Below are 16,581 nucleotides of genomic sequence, written 5' to 3'. Positions count from 1 at the left end.
TTTATGTCCAAAACTCCCTCTCATTGAAAAGTCTTTCACTCCCTATTAAGCGCGTGTGATCACCATGACACTAGTACTCCACTAGAAAGACAAACATGCATTGCAATTTCAATGAAACTGTGGGGTTAATTCAACTTAATTAGTGGGTTATCTTGAGATAATTCGTGCAAAACTAAATCAAGAATGGATAAACACAAATTATCTAATCTAGACAATAAATATAACATTAAATATTTATGCAATCAAATGTTACGTTTGGATGTTGAGATAATATCAAATGATCTGTAATAACGAAAAAATAATGAATAATTTGTAAATAATATTATTATCGAAAAAGTAATTCAACGTGTTATGAATAGTATTGTGATGGGTGATTGAATCCCACGTGCTTGGAGGGATGCATATAATATGGAATGTTGTGATTTTGGTGTGTAGCTGAACTTTCTTGACTTGATCTTAAAACCGGGCCTGTCCTTTTCTTTTGCTGCATTTTTTTCATTGGTTTTGTCCTCAGTATAGTATATATAGGCCATCATCCTCAACAACGACAGCTTTGTTTTCCCACTGGGGCTAACTTAATTGTGTCAAGGATTCAGATTTGATTTTTATCCAATGATCCAATCCATTTCATTGTTTATTCCAATAACAAAATCAAACAAATTGAGCTAAGCTTTGGGGCAAACTTAGCCCAAAATCTGTTGTATTTGTTAACATCCACAACCCATGTAACATTTTCTTTGGTGTTCTTTTGAACACATCCTAAAATCTGAACCATATCTTTTTTACTGTTTATATAGAAGAGATGGGATAGAATGAAAGTTAAATAAAATATTATTTTTTAATATAATTTTTATTTTAAAATTTAAAAAAATTAAATTATTTATTATATTTTATATGAGAATTTAAAAAAATTATAATAAAGAGATGAGACTAGATGATTTATTTAACCAAACGAGATCTTGTCTCCGTGCTATACTTTCCCTTACCTTATATATTCACAATTTGAAAATTTGTATGGAAAAAAAACATTGTGAGCAAAACCCACATTATAATAATATTCCATCGTCTAAAAACCAAAAAAAAAAAAAAATCAGATTGAATAAAGTCGCAGCACTTCTCAAGCTGATTTAATTAATAACATAGATATCAACTTCTTAATTTTAAGAGGCTAACACAAGTTAACTCCATTCTATCTTTTAAAAAAATACATCTGTACGCAAATTTTTTAAGAGTGTTTTTATATATAATTTTAGAGTGTATAAATTTTATGTATTTTAATTAAAAAAATACAATTTACTATAAAAAAAAAAAAAAGTAAAAAATTTTACATGAATTTTAATTTTTTTTAAATGGGAATATACTATACTTGTAAGAGGGAAAAAAATATTTTGTATAACTGTTGCACAATCGATTATCGGTCGATGCCGGAACATAATGTTGGCACGTGGCACGGGATTATTGGTTCATAAAAATGCGTCAGCTTATCTATACTGGATCTGGATACAGGCGCTCTCCGCCAAGTGGCAAGAGCAGACGGCCGTCAACCACTGAGATCCCGAAGTGGACGGTGGATATTTCATGGACAGTGGGGGATGTCACCAGGACTTACGCCTTCGCAAACATCGAGGTCGATGTCGTATGGACTTACGGATAGATTAGGCTTTTATCATTCCAACTGCAAGCCCATTTTGTATGGTCTGAAACGAATGGGTTGCAACGTGACGATAGGAATCGGATCCTCCGCGCCGAGTTACCGAGTTACCGCCATGTCCTCCATTCTCTCCAACGCTCTCCCTCCACACAACCACAGTCTCTTTCTCCTTAACACCTTGTCCACTCGCCGGCGCGCCCTCCGTTTCCATTCCCCCGCTACTCGCTCTGCCCTTCTCCAAGTCACTGCCTCCTCGCCCGAACTCCCAACCACTCCAGGTAGCGTAACTGCACTTACACACGCACTAATATGTGTTAGTGTTAGTGTATTTATATTTTTAAGAAGAAGAAGGAGAAATTGACGTGTTGTTTGGATGCCATTTGGAATTCGGGCTTGATTGCTTTGGGAGAATGAGTTTCGGTGCAGTTTTTACTTTGGAAAAAAACAGGCGGAGAGTTTTGAAAATTTTGGTTATGGGGCTTAGAGTTGGCTCCGATTGTTGGTATTTTAGTACTTTCAAGATGGACTGGCCTTTGTTGAAATGTTATAAATTTTGGTATTGTTGGTATTTCATTTATAAGCTTTGTCTTTGGTTTGATTGCTGAAAATGTATCGAACTTGGGAAATGTATTTTAATAAGAGCCGTAGTTTTAGAATTACGAGGCTAATTGTATCTTCGCCATTGAAATATAAGCCCCGTTTGTACTTTACTGAGACAAATTGCCAAAATTAGGGGGAGTTAGTTGATAGGAGGTGCTTGCTGATAACTCCTCTAATTTAGATTGTTTTTTTTAGCCGCTAATGAGCCCCGTATCTGTACTGTTGTTTAATATTCCCAAGGGCCTTAGTCACATCTTGGCTCTAGGCTCTAGTTTTTCAACATATTTCGTTGCTTTGGATCCTTTGATGAAATTTCCAATTACGTTCATTTCTTTGGATCCTTTGATGAAACTTAATGTATAGTTTGTAATTGGAGATTTCATTGCTTCCTTTTCAGTTTAACCTAGGCTTGGATTGTGCTCTCGTGTCATATTTCCACTAGTAAATCGCTGTAAACTCCACATCAGCACCAATTACGATTCATCACATGTAACTTGACATTTCATGTATGAGCCACTTGTATAAAACATTAAAAAAGAAAATATAAGACCCAAGATCATTTAAAAAGTCCATTTAAGAAAAAATATAATTTGCGTTTGCATGATCTCCGGAGTTCCTCGCCAATTTATTCAGAAAAGCTTTAATTTAAGGTTCAGCCACCTCTTGGCATAAATATTGTGGCCGCACAGCCACCTAGCTTTTAAAGTTTTTAGAAAATTCATACTCCTTTTGTTTTATGAAACAATTTGTTTTTTTTTAATTGTAAGAAATTTATTTTTTATGTATTTTAGTTTGATTTTTAAAGTTTCTTGTATTTGAATTTGTTTATGCACGTGGCTTGTCAATTGATTTGTGTTGAATGGTCATTGTTGTTGATGTGAAGTTTCAATTGTTTGCTAACGGAAGTCTAATGGGGGAACCAATTTGATCGTTCTTACAACCGCATGGTTAGAAATAGAAATCTGGGTTCTCAGTTTAGGTTTGTGCTCCTTTGTCTTCCTTATTTTTGATAACCATGAAAATCTGGGGAATAATCATTTTGATTCTGTTTGCAGCAAAAAATGTCGAGAATGTTGTTATCATAGGTTCAGGTCCTGCTGGATACACAGCGGCAATATATGCAGCTCGTGCCAATTTGAAGCCTGTAGTATTCGAGGGATATCAAGTAGGCGGTGTTCCTGGGGGACAGTTGATGACTACCACTGAGGTGGAGAATTTCCCTGGGTTTCCTGATGGAATAAGTGGTCCAGATTTGATGGAAAGGTAAAAAAAATACATATATATATATATGGTATCATTTTTATACTTGACATATTTTCTTACGAATTATACATGTAGGAGTATGCGATTTCAACTGGAATGTAGAATAGAATCTTGACATTGGGTATTGTTTAGGATGCGACTGCAAGCTGAGCGTTGGGGAGCAGAATTGTTTCAAGAAGACGTGGAAAATATCAATTTAAAAAGTAGTCCTTTTACAGTGCAAAGTAGTGAACGTAAGGTGATATATTATTTCTTCAGCTTTTCATTTCATATATCTGTTTATGACTGAACTACCAAATTTTCAAATATATTTAAGTTGATTTAAACTGGTTCTTTGAATCTGCCAGGATATGACGTTTTTATTTTTCATAAAAAAATGATATGATTTGCAAGATGAGTGTGCTTCTATCTAATTTTTCAGAAACCAAGCCTCAATTGAGAACTAATCTTGTCTCAATCATGATAGAGGATAGAGAGCTTCAATTGCGGGGGCATGAGTAGAACGTACCTTGTACTTTGTAGAAAAGAACATTATGTTTTGGAACACGACACGGAGTAATACATATTCCTGATAGAGTCATACAACATATCTCTAGTATGAATATATGGTCTCATTGATCGTTATGGTTCCTTTAAACTTTGGTCCTTAGGCCAAATGACACCTTCCTTAGGTGCGTGAGTAAATTACCCGGCAAAAAAAAAAAAAAAAACACACACACACACACAAAAGAATTTTGAGTTCTTCCTTCTCTCTTGTATCTGATTCCCTGAAGAGTCAAGTAGTCTTGTTTGACTAAGTGTGACAGAGCTTCTAGCTCCGACAATTGGGAAATAGTACTTTTAAAAAAACTGCATGGTTGATAGGTCTCAAAATCAAAATGAATAGCAAAGGTGTGTTCTCACACATTAAGGGTTGCTTGGGAAGTTAGATGAGATGAGAAATTCTCATCTCAAAACTTCTCATAATTTCCTTCCCAAGCATCACTTAAACACAAAACACTTTTTAATTTCAAATCTCCAACTTTTTCATCTAATCATTATAACTTTCCCAAACTTCCAAACAAAACACAAAAACAATACAAATTTTTCAAATTTCAAACAAAATAATATTAAAAAATTATATTCAAACAATTTTTTAACTTTATAATATTTGTATTCAACTTTTTCTCTCCTTTCCCAAAAGTCAATAAAACATCTAAACTCAAACCATTTCACTACTATTCACAGAATTTTCATCTCATTACCCAAGCATGCCCTAAGTCTACATTTCATATTATAGTTATGTTTTCAATCTTATTGTCTGCCATAGCCATTGTTAAAACAAGGCCACATAGCTCCTCCATTATGTCTTTGCCATTAGCCTGTATATTATGCCTATAGGTTTTAGAATCAATCATCGTTTCTTGGCTCTTAATAAAGTAATTGTTTGCTTCAGTTTTTGTATTTTTTTTTGTTGCTTTGTTTACATTTCAGGTTAAGTGCCACAGTGTCATTTTTGCCACAGGAGCTACTGCAAAAAGGCTTAGGTTACCCCGTGAAGATGAATTTTGGAGTAGGGGAATTAGTGCTTGTGCTATTTGTGATGGGGCATCACCCTTGTTCAAGGGGCAAGTTCTTGCTGTTGTTGGAGGGGGTGATACAGCTACTGAGGAAGCATTGTACCTTACTAAATATGCTCGTCATGTTCATTTACTCGTACGTAGAGACCAACTAAAGGCTTCCAAAGCTATGCAAGATAGGTGAGCTATGGGGGTTCTTTCTTCGATGCTTTCCTTTTGAAGTTATCATTGCATAGCTTCTATGTTACACATCAATGTTGGTACTTATAAATTGCTCATTACGAACATCAAATTGAAGTTTCTAAAATGTTCTTCTCAGTCCCATTATCACTCGGTATTTCATAGCAGATATACAGCTGAATGGAAGTTCACATTAGCTCAAAGCTTGTCTTCCTCTTTTTCATAGCTGGTTATTTTTTAATTTAATTGTTTTGTTTCGAAGTATTCAATTGGATCTTTGTGTACCTTTGTTCCTTGTTTTTCGCTGCAACATTTGCCTCAGGAATTGCTACAGAACCTTCCTATTGAATCTACATGTACTTTATATGCCGCTACATATCTTCTTCATTTGTCGCCATAGGTTCTTTTCATTTACTATACTAAGATTGTTTCGACTCTACCATGTGTTTTCACTTTTTCTGTGTCGTGATTCATTTCCTTTAACTCTACTAGATTGTCAAATTTGGTGTTTTAGGATGGAAATGTACCACATTTTCAATTGTTCTACTGTATTTATGAATCATATACCTTTACTTATAAAAAAAATTAATGAATTATATACCTAATAAAATTGTGGTTTACTGAGCCTTTGCCTGTACAGGTTAATAGTTATAAGCTTGAACTGCATAAACGATTATGACTTCATGAACAATACTGACCCTTGTGTGGTTTATAAAAACTCTTGGTCACAAGTATCAGCTAATTTTTGTATGTATGTGGTATGGTGTCAAATAAACTCGATTAGATTATAGTATAGGTTCCCTAAATTTTCTCTTATGGGCATGATTTATTTTGGTCGTGTCTAACTATTATAAAATAATGCTGATGGTAGTAGGATTATAACCCTTGGGAGCATAATGTTGCCTTTACCAACATTTCTTGCTTGATCTTTAGAGCAATGACCATCATCATATTTTCATATTTTCCCCTCCCTCGTTAACAATGCAATAATTATTCATTGCAATTATCTAGTGAGAACCACTCAAAAGAATGCCAATTTCATTTATGCTCATGTTTAAACATTGGGTCTAGTGGAACTTGCAAGGACCCTCTGCTTGACACTACTCGTCTGGTGATCCAAATATGGGTGGGTTACTGTAGATTTCTTATCAGTGGCTAAAATGTTACAGCTTATGGTGGTAACTGTTTTTTTCCTTGCTGGGTTCTTTCTTGATGGTGAATAATATACTAATGAGCAATTTGTATGAGTTTTCAACTCCCTGAATGTTTGTTTAACAGGTTGATTATCGCGAATGTTTCAGAGTGTACAACAATCCAAATATCACCGTGCACTACAATACAGAGACCTTGGATATTATTAGCAATACAAAAGGTCAGATGTCTGGAGTTTTAGTTCTAAAAGTTGATACTGGCGAGGAATCCGTGCTTGAGGCAAAGGGATTATTTTATGGTATAGGCCATTCACCAAATAGCCAGTTGTTGGAAGGCCAAGTTGTGCTTGACAGCTCTGGCTATTTGTTAGTTGAAGAGGGTACTGCAAAAACTTCAGTTGAAGGTGTATTTGCTGCTGGAGATGTGCAGGTATGCTCTTCAAGATTATCATTTTTATTTCTTGATTTTTTTTATCAGTCCATGAATATTGTGCCTTCCAGATCCCTTGCTTAAGACAGTGGCCGAATTAGTGTTTGTTTGATTTATGAGAAAATGAAAGACATAGGTTTTAGTTTCTGTTACTTTTGTATTTGAAGCTTCAATTTTCATACTGGCAAGAAAAATCTTTATTTTCATGTTTCTAAACCAAAGAATGAATTTAAATTTTGTACATAGGTCTTAAGAACATCCAGTTCACTAGTTAATGTTAAGTATGTTTCTTTTGCTGTTAAGTCAAGTCCCATCATCCGATCGGAATGACCTTATGTTTGGGAACTATTATCATTGTAGACAATTTTTAACTCTAGTTTTGTTATATTAATAGGACCACGAATGGAGGCAAGCTGTAACTGCTGCTGGATCTGGATGCATTGCTGCTTTATCAGTCGAGAGATATCTTGTGCACAATGATCTCCTTGTTGAGTTTCACCAGGTATTCATGGAATTCCATTTAATTCTTTGGTTTGAATGGTTTCTTAGGATGTAGGAGTTCTTGGTAGGCATACCAAGATTTAACCCAAGTAATCCCTCAGCGATTACCAATTTCTGACTAGTTGCAGACCAAACCAATTTTTTCTTTGATCTTGTATTAATCAAGAAACCATGTACAAGACATTGTTGGGTTCTATGCATCTTCAATCAAGATAGCGGGCCTGTGTTTCATCCAATTACTTGGTAATTATCCAAAATTTTTCCCCAAGGGGTTGGCCCAAGTGGTGAAAGCTTTGGTCTTGGGGTATCAATCCCTTCAAGGTCCAATGTTCAACACCTCATGGGTGCAAACAATCCTTTGGAGCCACACCCCCTAGTGAAAAGCCATCGATTTAACCAGTTCTGTGTAGGGAAACTTCCGAGGGTGCGGTGCACGGGACCGGGGTTTACTCTGCAGGGGTGGGTTCGAAGGGCCCTGCCTTGGAGAGGTTCCCCGACATAAAAAAAAAAGTCCAAAATGAAAAACGAAAAGAAAGGAAAACTTTTGTTTTTTTTCCCTTTCTAATTTTTCAGTTAAGGTTTTAGATCTTTACATGCTGTTAAATTAGGCTCTTCCAATATGGGAATAATTCATGGTTTATTATTATTATTGTTGTTGTTGTTATTGATAAATTCCACAAGCACTTAGTTTGAGTTCATGATTTCCTCTTCCATCTCATTCTTATGGGATAAAGATGTGCCCTCGAGCTTGAGCTCATTGTTCCATGGAAGTTCATGAAAAACTGATTAATTTCAGTTTTAAAATGTTTTTTTTAAGTGTTGACTAGGGATGGTTATAAACTTCGAGAAGTTAATTTGGATTTTACATTGAAGTCTATCAGCTAGTTTACCTATGGGGCTTATACCATTATCCCTTAAGAAACTCCTCTCATGAATTTACTTGTGACAGCCCCAAGCTGAAGAGGTGAAGAAGGAACTCACAACCAGGGATGTTCAAGAAGGTTTTGACATTACACTTACAAAGCACAAGGGCGAGGTACGAGCTACTTGCCCAAATGCTAGCTTTTACATGTGGAACTTTTGCGTTATTTGACATCTCACTGAATTAAGTTTTTTAGTTATGGGTTTTCTATATTTAGCTCAGTGCTTACCATTTTCCCTCTTCAGTATGCATTACGGAAATTGTACCATGAAAGTCCAAGGCTTATATGTGTACTATATACAGCACCAACCTGTGGTCCTTGTAGGACTTTGAAGCCAATTCTTAGTAAGGTACATAATTTTAAACTTGTTTTGATATTACATGGTACTTAAATCTCTAGTTAAGTTTTTATGTTACTACTATCTCTCACACATGATCATAATGGGGATTTTTTTTTCCTTCGAAGATGCATGATAGAACCAACTGGGGAAAAAATCTGGTCAGACTTGAGAGAAACTGAATTATGTTGAATAAATATTGACGTGCGTGGTGCATGGTGAAGATGACAGTTCTGTTAATGAAAGAGAAGCGCACTTATTAAAAAAAATGTTTCATGTTTTGGATCTAGTACAAATCACATGAAGATCTTAGTCAAGCTCTGAGGCTTGCTTAAGGCAACAATCAGATCAAGTGCCACTAGGGAAGTGCTGAACATGCAGAAGTTAACTTGTATATCTTTTTAGTTGAAGCTAAACATCAAAACACTTACAATAATATTTGCTTTTTGAAAAGGCTAAGAATGTGACATACATTGCTGATCCCAAGAGATAGTACAATCAGCTGGGACCAAGCCGCATGAAGTGGTTTCACTGTGGTGGGGGTGTGTGTGGGTGGGTGAGTTTAAGTGTGTTATAGGAATGACAAGTCCTTCGTGTTCAATGATTCAGGCTTTATGATATCTGTAACTGTTACTATGTTGATAGACTAATTAAGACTGCTGAACTTTTGCTTTACTTCTGGTGGCAGGTAATAGATGAATTCGACCAGAATGTACATTTTGTTGAAATTGATATTGAAGAAGATCCAGAAATAGCAGAAGCAGCTGGAATTATGGGTACACCATGTGTGCAGTTCTTCAAAAAGAAGGAGATGCTCAGGTCGGTTATATTCTGTCCTCTGATACTTCTTTTGTCCTTCCCTTTGCATGGGTGTTCTTGAATTTCAATTCATTTTTGTTTGCCCTCTTTGGCTCTTAGTTCTTGCCGTCTGGTCATGTTTTTCTTTACTATGACCGGCACAAGCTCAGTGTTAAGCAATGATGGCGCTTTATTTTGCAACATTTTGGCATTATCATGTTACATAACATTATGTTTTCACAAAGAAGGTTCTATTCCTTTTCTTTCTTTTTTAACCAGATGAATGATTTCAATTTAGAAAGCTTGATTTTCAATTTTATGGAGGGAGTATTGGGGAAATTATCGTCTCATGTGATCTCTCCATATGAACATCTGCCGTAATTCTAGCTCTTATCCCCATGGTCGTTGGTTCTTAGCGGCCACTTATTGTTCCCTTCCGGTTATGCAGGACGGTGTCGGGGGTGAAAATGAAGGGAGAGTATCGAGAATTCATTGAAGAAAATAAGTGAGAGGTCTTCAAATTCTTTTTAGGGAACCCTCATTTTGTGATCCAGTTTTGTTCCTTCCAAACAGTCAAGTGGAATGGTTGCCTCAAGTTTTTACGATAATATTCAATGTTGATCAACAACACAGTAGATATATACAAGTGGAGGTACGGCCAGTGTCTTGATGGTTTTAAATCTCCAATCTTGAATTTCAATCATTCTGTAAATTTGTATGAGTTCAACAATGAATTTTATCGACTGCTTGCTACCAAATACAATAATTTGCGGCCATGTCTATTAATAAAAGACCCTTCTTTTTTGTGATTTTATTATCAGTTGCGAACTTGTCTTTATATATAAAAAGGGAATGTTCTGGGAAGGAATATATTCTGATTTACCTCATTAGGTGCTCTTTCTTCACTACACTTGACGACATTGACAACTACGGGTGGGGGAAAAGACGTTAGAAATGTTGGGAGTTTTCAATAATTGTATGTGAATTGTTGTGAAAAGTTTTCAATATTATTATAAAATATTATTATAATATTATTTTTTAATATTATTTTTATTTTGAGATTTGAAAAAGTTGAATTGTTTATTATATTTTATGTAGAAGTTTTAAAAAGTTGTAATGATTATATAAGATTTCGGCTACGTTTGGATCATAAAATACTCTCAACTAATCATTACAATTTTTTCAAATCTCAACACAAAATATAATAAACAATTCAACTTTTTCAAATCTTAAAATAATAATAATATTAAAAAATAATATTCTAATAATATTTTATCATCTTAATTCAATTCAACTCAACTCAACTCACTTCAACATTCAAACACAACCGAAATGAGATGAGATTATTTGTTTTTATGTAACTAAATCAGCCTTTTGATTCAGAGATGAGATGGTTTTAAATAAAAGATAAAAGTTAAAAAAAAATATTATTAGAATATTAATTTTTAATATTATTTTAAGATTTTAAAAATTTAATTATTTATTATATTTTATATAAAAATTTAAAAAAATTATAATAATGAAATGCTATAAATCATTTCCGGCCTAAAAAACTTAAAAAGCTGTCTCTTAGAGCACTCTCATTGGAATAGCTAAATTAAAGTACATTTTTTATGAATGCAAGATGAATTTAACTTTTAGCTATTCCATTTATATAAATCTCTACATTGGAATAGCCATTTTTTCATTATATGACAATAAAATAATATAAGATGAATTTAATTTTGACTATTCACATCAAATCTCCAAATTGAATTATCTATTTATTCATTATATAGTAATGAGTAATTAATAATTTTGAAAATTTTTTAATTTTTTTAATTATGAATTTATTTTATTTTTCATATTTTACTATTTATAATATTATATATTAATTTGTAATTGTATTCTAATTATATTTTTTCAATTGTCATTTAAAATGGAGAGAGAAATAATTAATATTAAAAGGAAAGAGAAAGAAATAATATAAAAAGGATTTGATGAATGAATAGTGTCTTCCAAATTTAAAAATTAGTTTGGATATTACTGTAGCTATTTGGAATATAGCTAATTCAATGTGAGTAATTTATCCACCTAATAGCTAAATTCTCATTAGATTTAACTTTTAGCTAATCCAATGAGAATGCTCTTACGCGACCAACTACTAGTAGGGACAGAGTCACGTGAGAATACTACAGAAACAGACAACGTGCTGCATAAGATCGAGTTTTGTCAAAACATTCTCAGAAAACACTGAAATTAATAAGAAAATGCAGCACTGGAAAATAACACGGAGTAATGCTAACATTATTGCTCTATTTCTTCATCCTTTATCAATACATAAATAAAACTTAAGTCATATGATGCAATAAAAAACGTTGTAAATAAGGCCTTCAAAGTAGGGTTAGTTTCAAAACAACATTTGACACTTCCAGCTTAATCGATAGTCTTTCACTCTGTTGGGTAACGAAAACAACTGTTTTTTTTTTTTATCCAATCATGCTTTCTTTTAGATTTAAGGGTCTCTTTCAGACTGAATGGATATTGTTCAACGTGGCAGCAAGCCAAGCATGGTGAAAAGTAGAGAACAAGGGAAAGCACCGAAGATGGTGGCTTCACGTTGCATGTCCTGGACCCAGCAATGTACTGTGCAGTCTTTTGGTTGCTGAAAATTTTAAAAATAAGAGAAATATTTATATAAATTTTAAATAGATAAGTCTCGTATAATAAAAAAAAAATCAATTTAAAAGAAATGTAAAAAAAAAAATTATTTATTGGTTAAACCAACATTTTTTACAAAAAAAAAAAATATATTATACGAGACTTAATTATTGAGATTTGCTATTCGCATTACTCAAAATTTAAACGTAAATGAAAGATGCCACTTTAGGCAGGATTCAATCACACAGCAAAGGTTAACGTCATTGGCAGAGTTCCTTGAAAATGATGCCCCTAATTCTTTTTGTATTTATGGGCTGAGCGAGTTAAAAATGAAAAATGGTATTTGTAGTTGTGTAATGCGTAAATATTATATAATTTTTTTAAAAAATAAATAAATATAAGATTTATATAAAAAATAATTTTTACTAATAAATTTTATTTTTTTATACAAAATTATACAATACTTACACATTTCTGACATGCTTTTCACTTTCAGGATTTGTTCCCGTCCTTCTTGGGAATGTGCTGATGACCGAATTGAGAGATTATTGATCATAAAAAATCATCTTCCAATCCTCTAACAGTACGTGCACTTGGAAAAATAGGATCAAAAGTTGTGAAATTTAACTACAAGATTACACCACTTAGTTCGGAAAAGCTCAGTTATGATTGACCAAATCAGCCATTTGCCACAAAAAAAAAAAGTCCATTCAAACGAGAAAGTTTTGTCTCTTGCAAGAACTTTGGCAGGGCCGCATGAAGGGTCGTTCTCAACTCTCAAGCATATCCTTCTCCTCTTATGATCGCCCTGAAAAATCAAACCCTGCATTTATTGTTCTTCACGGCCGAAGACCTTTTACGATTACAACAAACAATGGCCTTTTTTTTCAGGTAAAAGCTTCTTTAGATTATTTTCTAAAATTCAAAAGTTGCCTTGAAACTATTGTCACACATGTGAAATATTTAATTAAATATAATAGAATATAAAATCAGAATTCGAACTTCAAGTCTCTAGTCTGATACCATATGAAATCACTTGTCTCCGAAGTTTATGCTCAGCAGAAATGAAGATTTAATCATTTATATTTTTATTAACCGAACCTAGAAACCAGTTTGAGATCATTTCCAAATTGGTACTTTCAAGTTTCAACAGTGACGATAACTTCAGGATGCTACCGGGGGGGTATTCGGAATATATACAAAAGATCTGCATTCGGTTCAAACTGGGTGATTTAACAAAGGAAAACAGAAGGGAAAATAGTTTTGGCATGGCTGCTAATGCACAAAAACATGCATAGTCATGCTATGAGTTGCTGGAAATAGGGAATGAAAACGACAGAATGGATAAGATATTTTCAGTTCATCAAAGCATGCACAGCAAATTTATCAAATCATGGTTGCTTGGAGATGTTCATTGCTTCGTTGAAACAAAAAAAACCTGGATAAAGTGGAACCTGGAAAGCTTCAGTAATTTCAGCACTGAATATACATTTCAGACTTACAGATCGAGTGGAGAAGAAGATGTCAAGGACAGCAGAATTAATTGCTGCTGGAAAAACTAGCAAATTACCATGGTTGGAGATGAACATGTCCCTTCATTTTAGCAATGTGGTCATAAGCACGTACCAACTGCTTCCTAAATCTTCTCAAGTCTAGTCTCACATTTTGATCTTCAAGATAGATGCTTTTTGTGTATTGCCATCCCTTTTCATTCACGCTGTCTGGGTCTCTAAGAACTGGATCACCCTTATCGTATTTATCATACAGTGAGCTCTCTTCAGTTATAATTTCATAGCCAATATACTTTAAACCAAGCTTCCTTACAGGCTCTCCAAAATATGTCTCTGCCGCCCATGCAGTTCCAAGTGGAATAATTTGAATAAACACAGAGCCAGGTCTCATATAGAGAAAATGGGTCAGAGCTGCACCATGGACCCCAACCATAACATCACTTGAATTAAGAACCCTATAAATCCTTGCCAATTCTGATGTTCGGACAGGCATCAACTCTTCAACTTGAAACCCAATTTCCTCCGCCATTTTCACCAATAAGTTCTGATTAGTTATCTCCCTAGACCCATTCCGTGATAAAATCACCAGTTTAGGCTTCTCTAATTGTTCCTCTTCCACTTCCCTTTCCATTACAATCCAGGTTTCTGATGTCGGGGACAAAGAAAGCTTTTGTTCCAGTTTCTCTTGCGCTTCTCGTTCCTCATCTTGGATCAAACCCCTGATTCGTGGCCAGTAAGCTTGGTCTAGAAGATTTTGAAAATCATTAATGCTCTTTTTTCCCTCCATTAACGAAGAGTCCACAGTGAGCTCATCATGGATTCTCAGACCAACAATGGCTTCTGGGAAGCAATGAGTTCTATTGTCCCCACTAAAATTTATTGCTGGATAATCAGAGAGCTGAGAAAGTACATCTCCATACTTCAGAATCCACCAGTCATGATATTCAAGAATGACAAACACAACCTTCTTGTTCAAATGCTGTGAAGTGATGTACAATGGCAGAATCCCATCATTAAATTCGTGATAAAGATTACCTGTATATCCTCCGGTTGAGAAGAACACAGCTGGAACATCATGCCAGACATCACAGTGATGTTTTATACCATGATTCACTTTCTTTGCAATAAGGTTTAATTCACCGATGCTGCCCATGACACTTGTTTCCCATTTCCGTGTATAGGGTCTGATTCTTTCGAGTTTGAGTTCTTCATATCCCTCTTCCTCCCCATAATTAATGACACCATCGGAGTCTCTTGCGATGTAAAGGAAGACTGAAGAAGAAGCAGGGTGTGTTCTTACATCCCCGTTCATGATACATATATCAGAACGAATACTGCTTCTATCACAACATATAGTTCCTGCATTTATTTTCCCCAAAAATAGATAACTAACTAAAACTCGTATAAGCATAAGGAAACCATAAGAATCAAACAAAAATTTTGTTTTTGTAATAACTCAATACTTCTATATAATGATGATAATAATGATAATAATAATAATAATAATATCTACTTCTATAGTTTGATAAAAAAAACTCAAACCAGGAGGTAAAAAGTTAATCCCTGCTCTGCATTAGGGCTGGGGGGCAATCCTATTTGCTCAGTAAACATCGTTTCAGTAATTAAATAACTCATTCTTAGACTGAAATTATGTGTTTTATTATTTTATGAACTTTTCTCGCCCACCAAATGGAGATTAAGGTGATTTCATTTTCACATATTTAACCCCTTTTTCGAGTCTGCTGAAATCTCCAAGGGAAAAAAAAAAAAAAAACTAGAGAGGGAGTACTAACCATTTGAGATCGAAGAACACACGGGAGTATTTGCATTCATATCAGCAAAAGGGCGTTCTTTTTCTACTCCAAATGAATCTGCACAAACCGTCAAAGAGATATTAGGACTCGAGAAAGGCAAACCGTAGGAAAATAAGAAACCCATGAGAGAGGTAGGCTTACGGAAAAGAGAGAAGGTGGTGCCACAGCTGAAGAGGTGAAAAGAAAAAATAAGGAGAAAGAGGAGGGATAGTAGCTTGGGCCTGGTTCTCTTGTAGTAACAACTGGTGCTTCCACATTCTATAATAAGGGCTTGTAGTTGAGACTCCTCATCTTCTTCGATATTTTTCTCACCTTTTCTCCACCGGTGATGATGAAGATGAAACTGCACCATTTCCTATGTAAAGCGTTGATTTTTAGAACTATTTTCCTTTCTTTATTTCTTTCTTTTGTTTTCTTTACATATTTCGCTGCATGCGCATTGTTATCGAGCTTTTGAACTGGATTTTTGAAGTGAAACCAAAGGTAGATGGAATGGGAGAGAACGAGAGAGATTAAAAAAAATACGAGAGGGTATTCTACTTCTTTTGCTAGTGGGGTAGTACTGTTTCTGGGTTTCGTCTTTGTCGGAGAGAGAGAGGCGGGGAAAAAGAAGAGACAGAGGTGTAGGAGAAGAGAGGATGGCAAGTGCTGGGTTGTGCCTCGTGATTGGTAGTTTCTGGGATTGCTGCTTTTCTCGTCTGATAGAAAGAGACGTTAGGAGTCTTAGGACTTCAGCTGTCAAAGAAGGGCTGGTTCAACTGGTGAAGCTGTAGGTCTCTTATCAGAGAATTTTCTGGTCTAATAATTTATATTGACAGATATATATTATATAATATATATATATATATATTAAGTATTGAATATAAGTTCAAAGGCCTACAAAGTTACAAACCTCACCCAGTTTTTTTTTTTATATAAATTAGATCGATAAAGAAAGTAAGTTTTTCACATTTATCTATTTTTTAAAATAATTTACAAAAATTAGATATCCTAAACCTATCTAATTCATTATCCCTTTAAAAATATTTTGAATCATAACAATATAATTAAAAGATAAATATTTTAACTATAATAAGATTTCATAAAAATAAATATATTAATTGACGTGTTTTTAAGTGATATGTCAAATTATAAAATTATTTTTATTATAAAATAAATATAATTATACGAATTTATAAAATCTTTTTATAATTATAATACCGTAAAAATTATAATTTAAAAAA

At 34.1% G+C, this 16,581-nt stretch overlaps 2 protein-coding genes across 2 annotated transcripts; one reads left to right on the top strand and one right to left on the bottom strand.

Moving 5' to 3' along the window:
• Window positions 1-1,615: 1,615 nt before the first annotated feature.
• Window positions 1,616-10,213, top strand: LOC108987798 (NADPH-dependent thioredoxin reductase 3-like). The gene is made up of 10 exons (XM_018960808.2): window positions 1,616-1,929; window positions 3,307-3,514; window positions 3,647-3,752; window positions 4,988-5,253; window positions 6,555-6,834; window positions 7,229-7,336; window positions 8,285-8,371; window positions 8,503-8,607; window positions 9,284-9,414; window positions 9,842-10,213. Exons 1-10 carry the CDS (start codon window positions 1,632-1,634, stop codon window positions 9,900-9,902), a joined length of 1,650 nt encoding a protein of 549 aa, XP_018816353.1. The 5' UTR covers window positions 1,616-1,631; the 3' UTR covers window positions 9,903-10,213.
• Window positions 10,214-12,702: 2,489 nt separating this feature from the next.
• LOC108987793 (beta-1,2-xylosyltransferase XYXT1-like) lies at window positions 12,703-16,005 on the bottom strand. Its single transcript, XM_018960802.2, has 4 exons — window positions 15,500-16,005; window positions 15,338-15,415; window positions 13,604-14,903; window positions 12,703-12,841 (listed from the first exon to the last, which is right to left on the bottom strand). The coding sequence occupies exons 1-4, from the start codon at window positions 15,708-15,710 to the stop codon at window positions 12,811-12,813; spliced, it is 1,620 nt and encodes a 539-aa protein (XP_018816347.2). The 5' UTR covers window positions 15,711-16,005; the 3' UTR covers window positions 12,703-12,810.
• Between the last annotated feature and the right edge of the window lie 576 nt (window positions 16,006-16,581).

Source organism: Juglans regia, chromosome 4 (assembly GCF_001411555.2).
Source record: "Juglans regia cultivar Chandler chromosome 4, Walnut 2.0, whole genome shotgun sequence".
Classification (NCBI taxonomy): domain Eukaryota; kingdom Viridiplantae; phylum Streptophyta; class Magnoliopsida; order Fagales; family Juglandaceae; genus Juglans; species Juglans regia.
The sequence above is the reverse complement of the archived record's forward strand: the minus strand, read 5'-3'. Positions and strand labels throughout refer to the sequence as shown.

Coding starts and splice junctions, on each gene's coding strand:
- LOC108987798 (XM_018960808.2), top strand. CDS start 1,632: ATGTCGTATGGACTTACGGATAGATTAGGCTTTTATCATTCCAACTGC. Junction 7,337..8,284: donor TCCTTGTTGAGTTTCACCAG/GTATTCATGGAA, acceptor TACTTGTGACAG/CCCCAAGCTGAAGAGGTGAA. Junction 8,608..9,283: donor TGAAGCCAATTCTTAGTAAG/GTACATAATTTT, acceptor TTCTGGTGGCAG/GTAATAGATGAATTCGACCA.
- LOC108987793 (XM_018960802.2), bottom strand. CDS start 15,710: ATGGTGCAGTTTCATCTTCATCATCACCGGTGGAGAAAAGGTGAGAAA. Junction 15,416..15,499: donor CACCACCTTCTCTCTTTTCC/GTAAGCCTACCT, acceptor CGGTTTGTGCAG/ATTCATTTGGAGTAGAAAAA. Junction 12,842..13,603: donor CATGTTCATCTCCAACCATG/GTAATTTGCTAG, acceptor TTGATTTTTCAG/GGCGATCATAAGAGGAGAAG.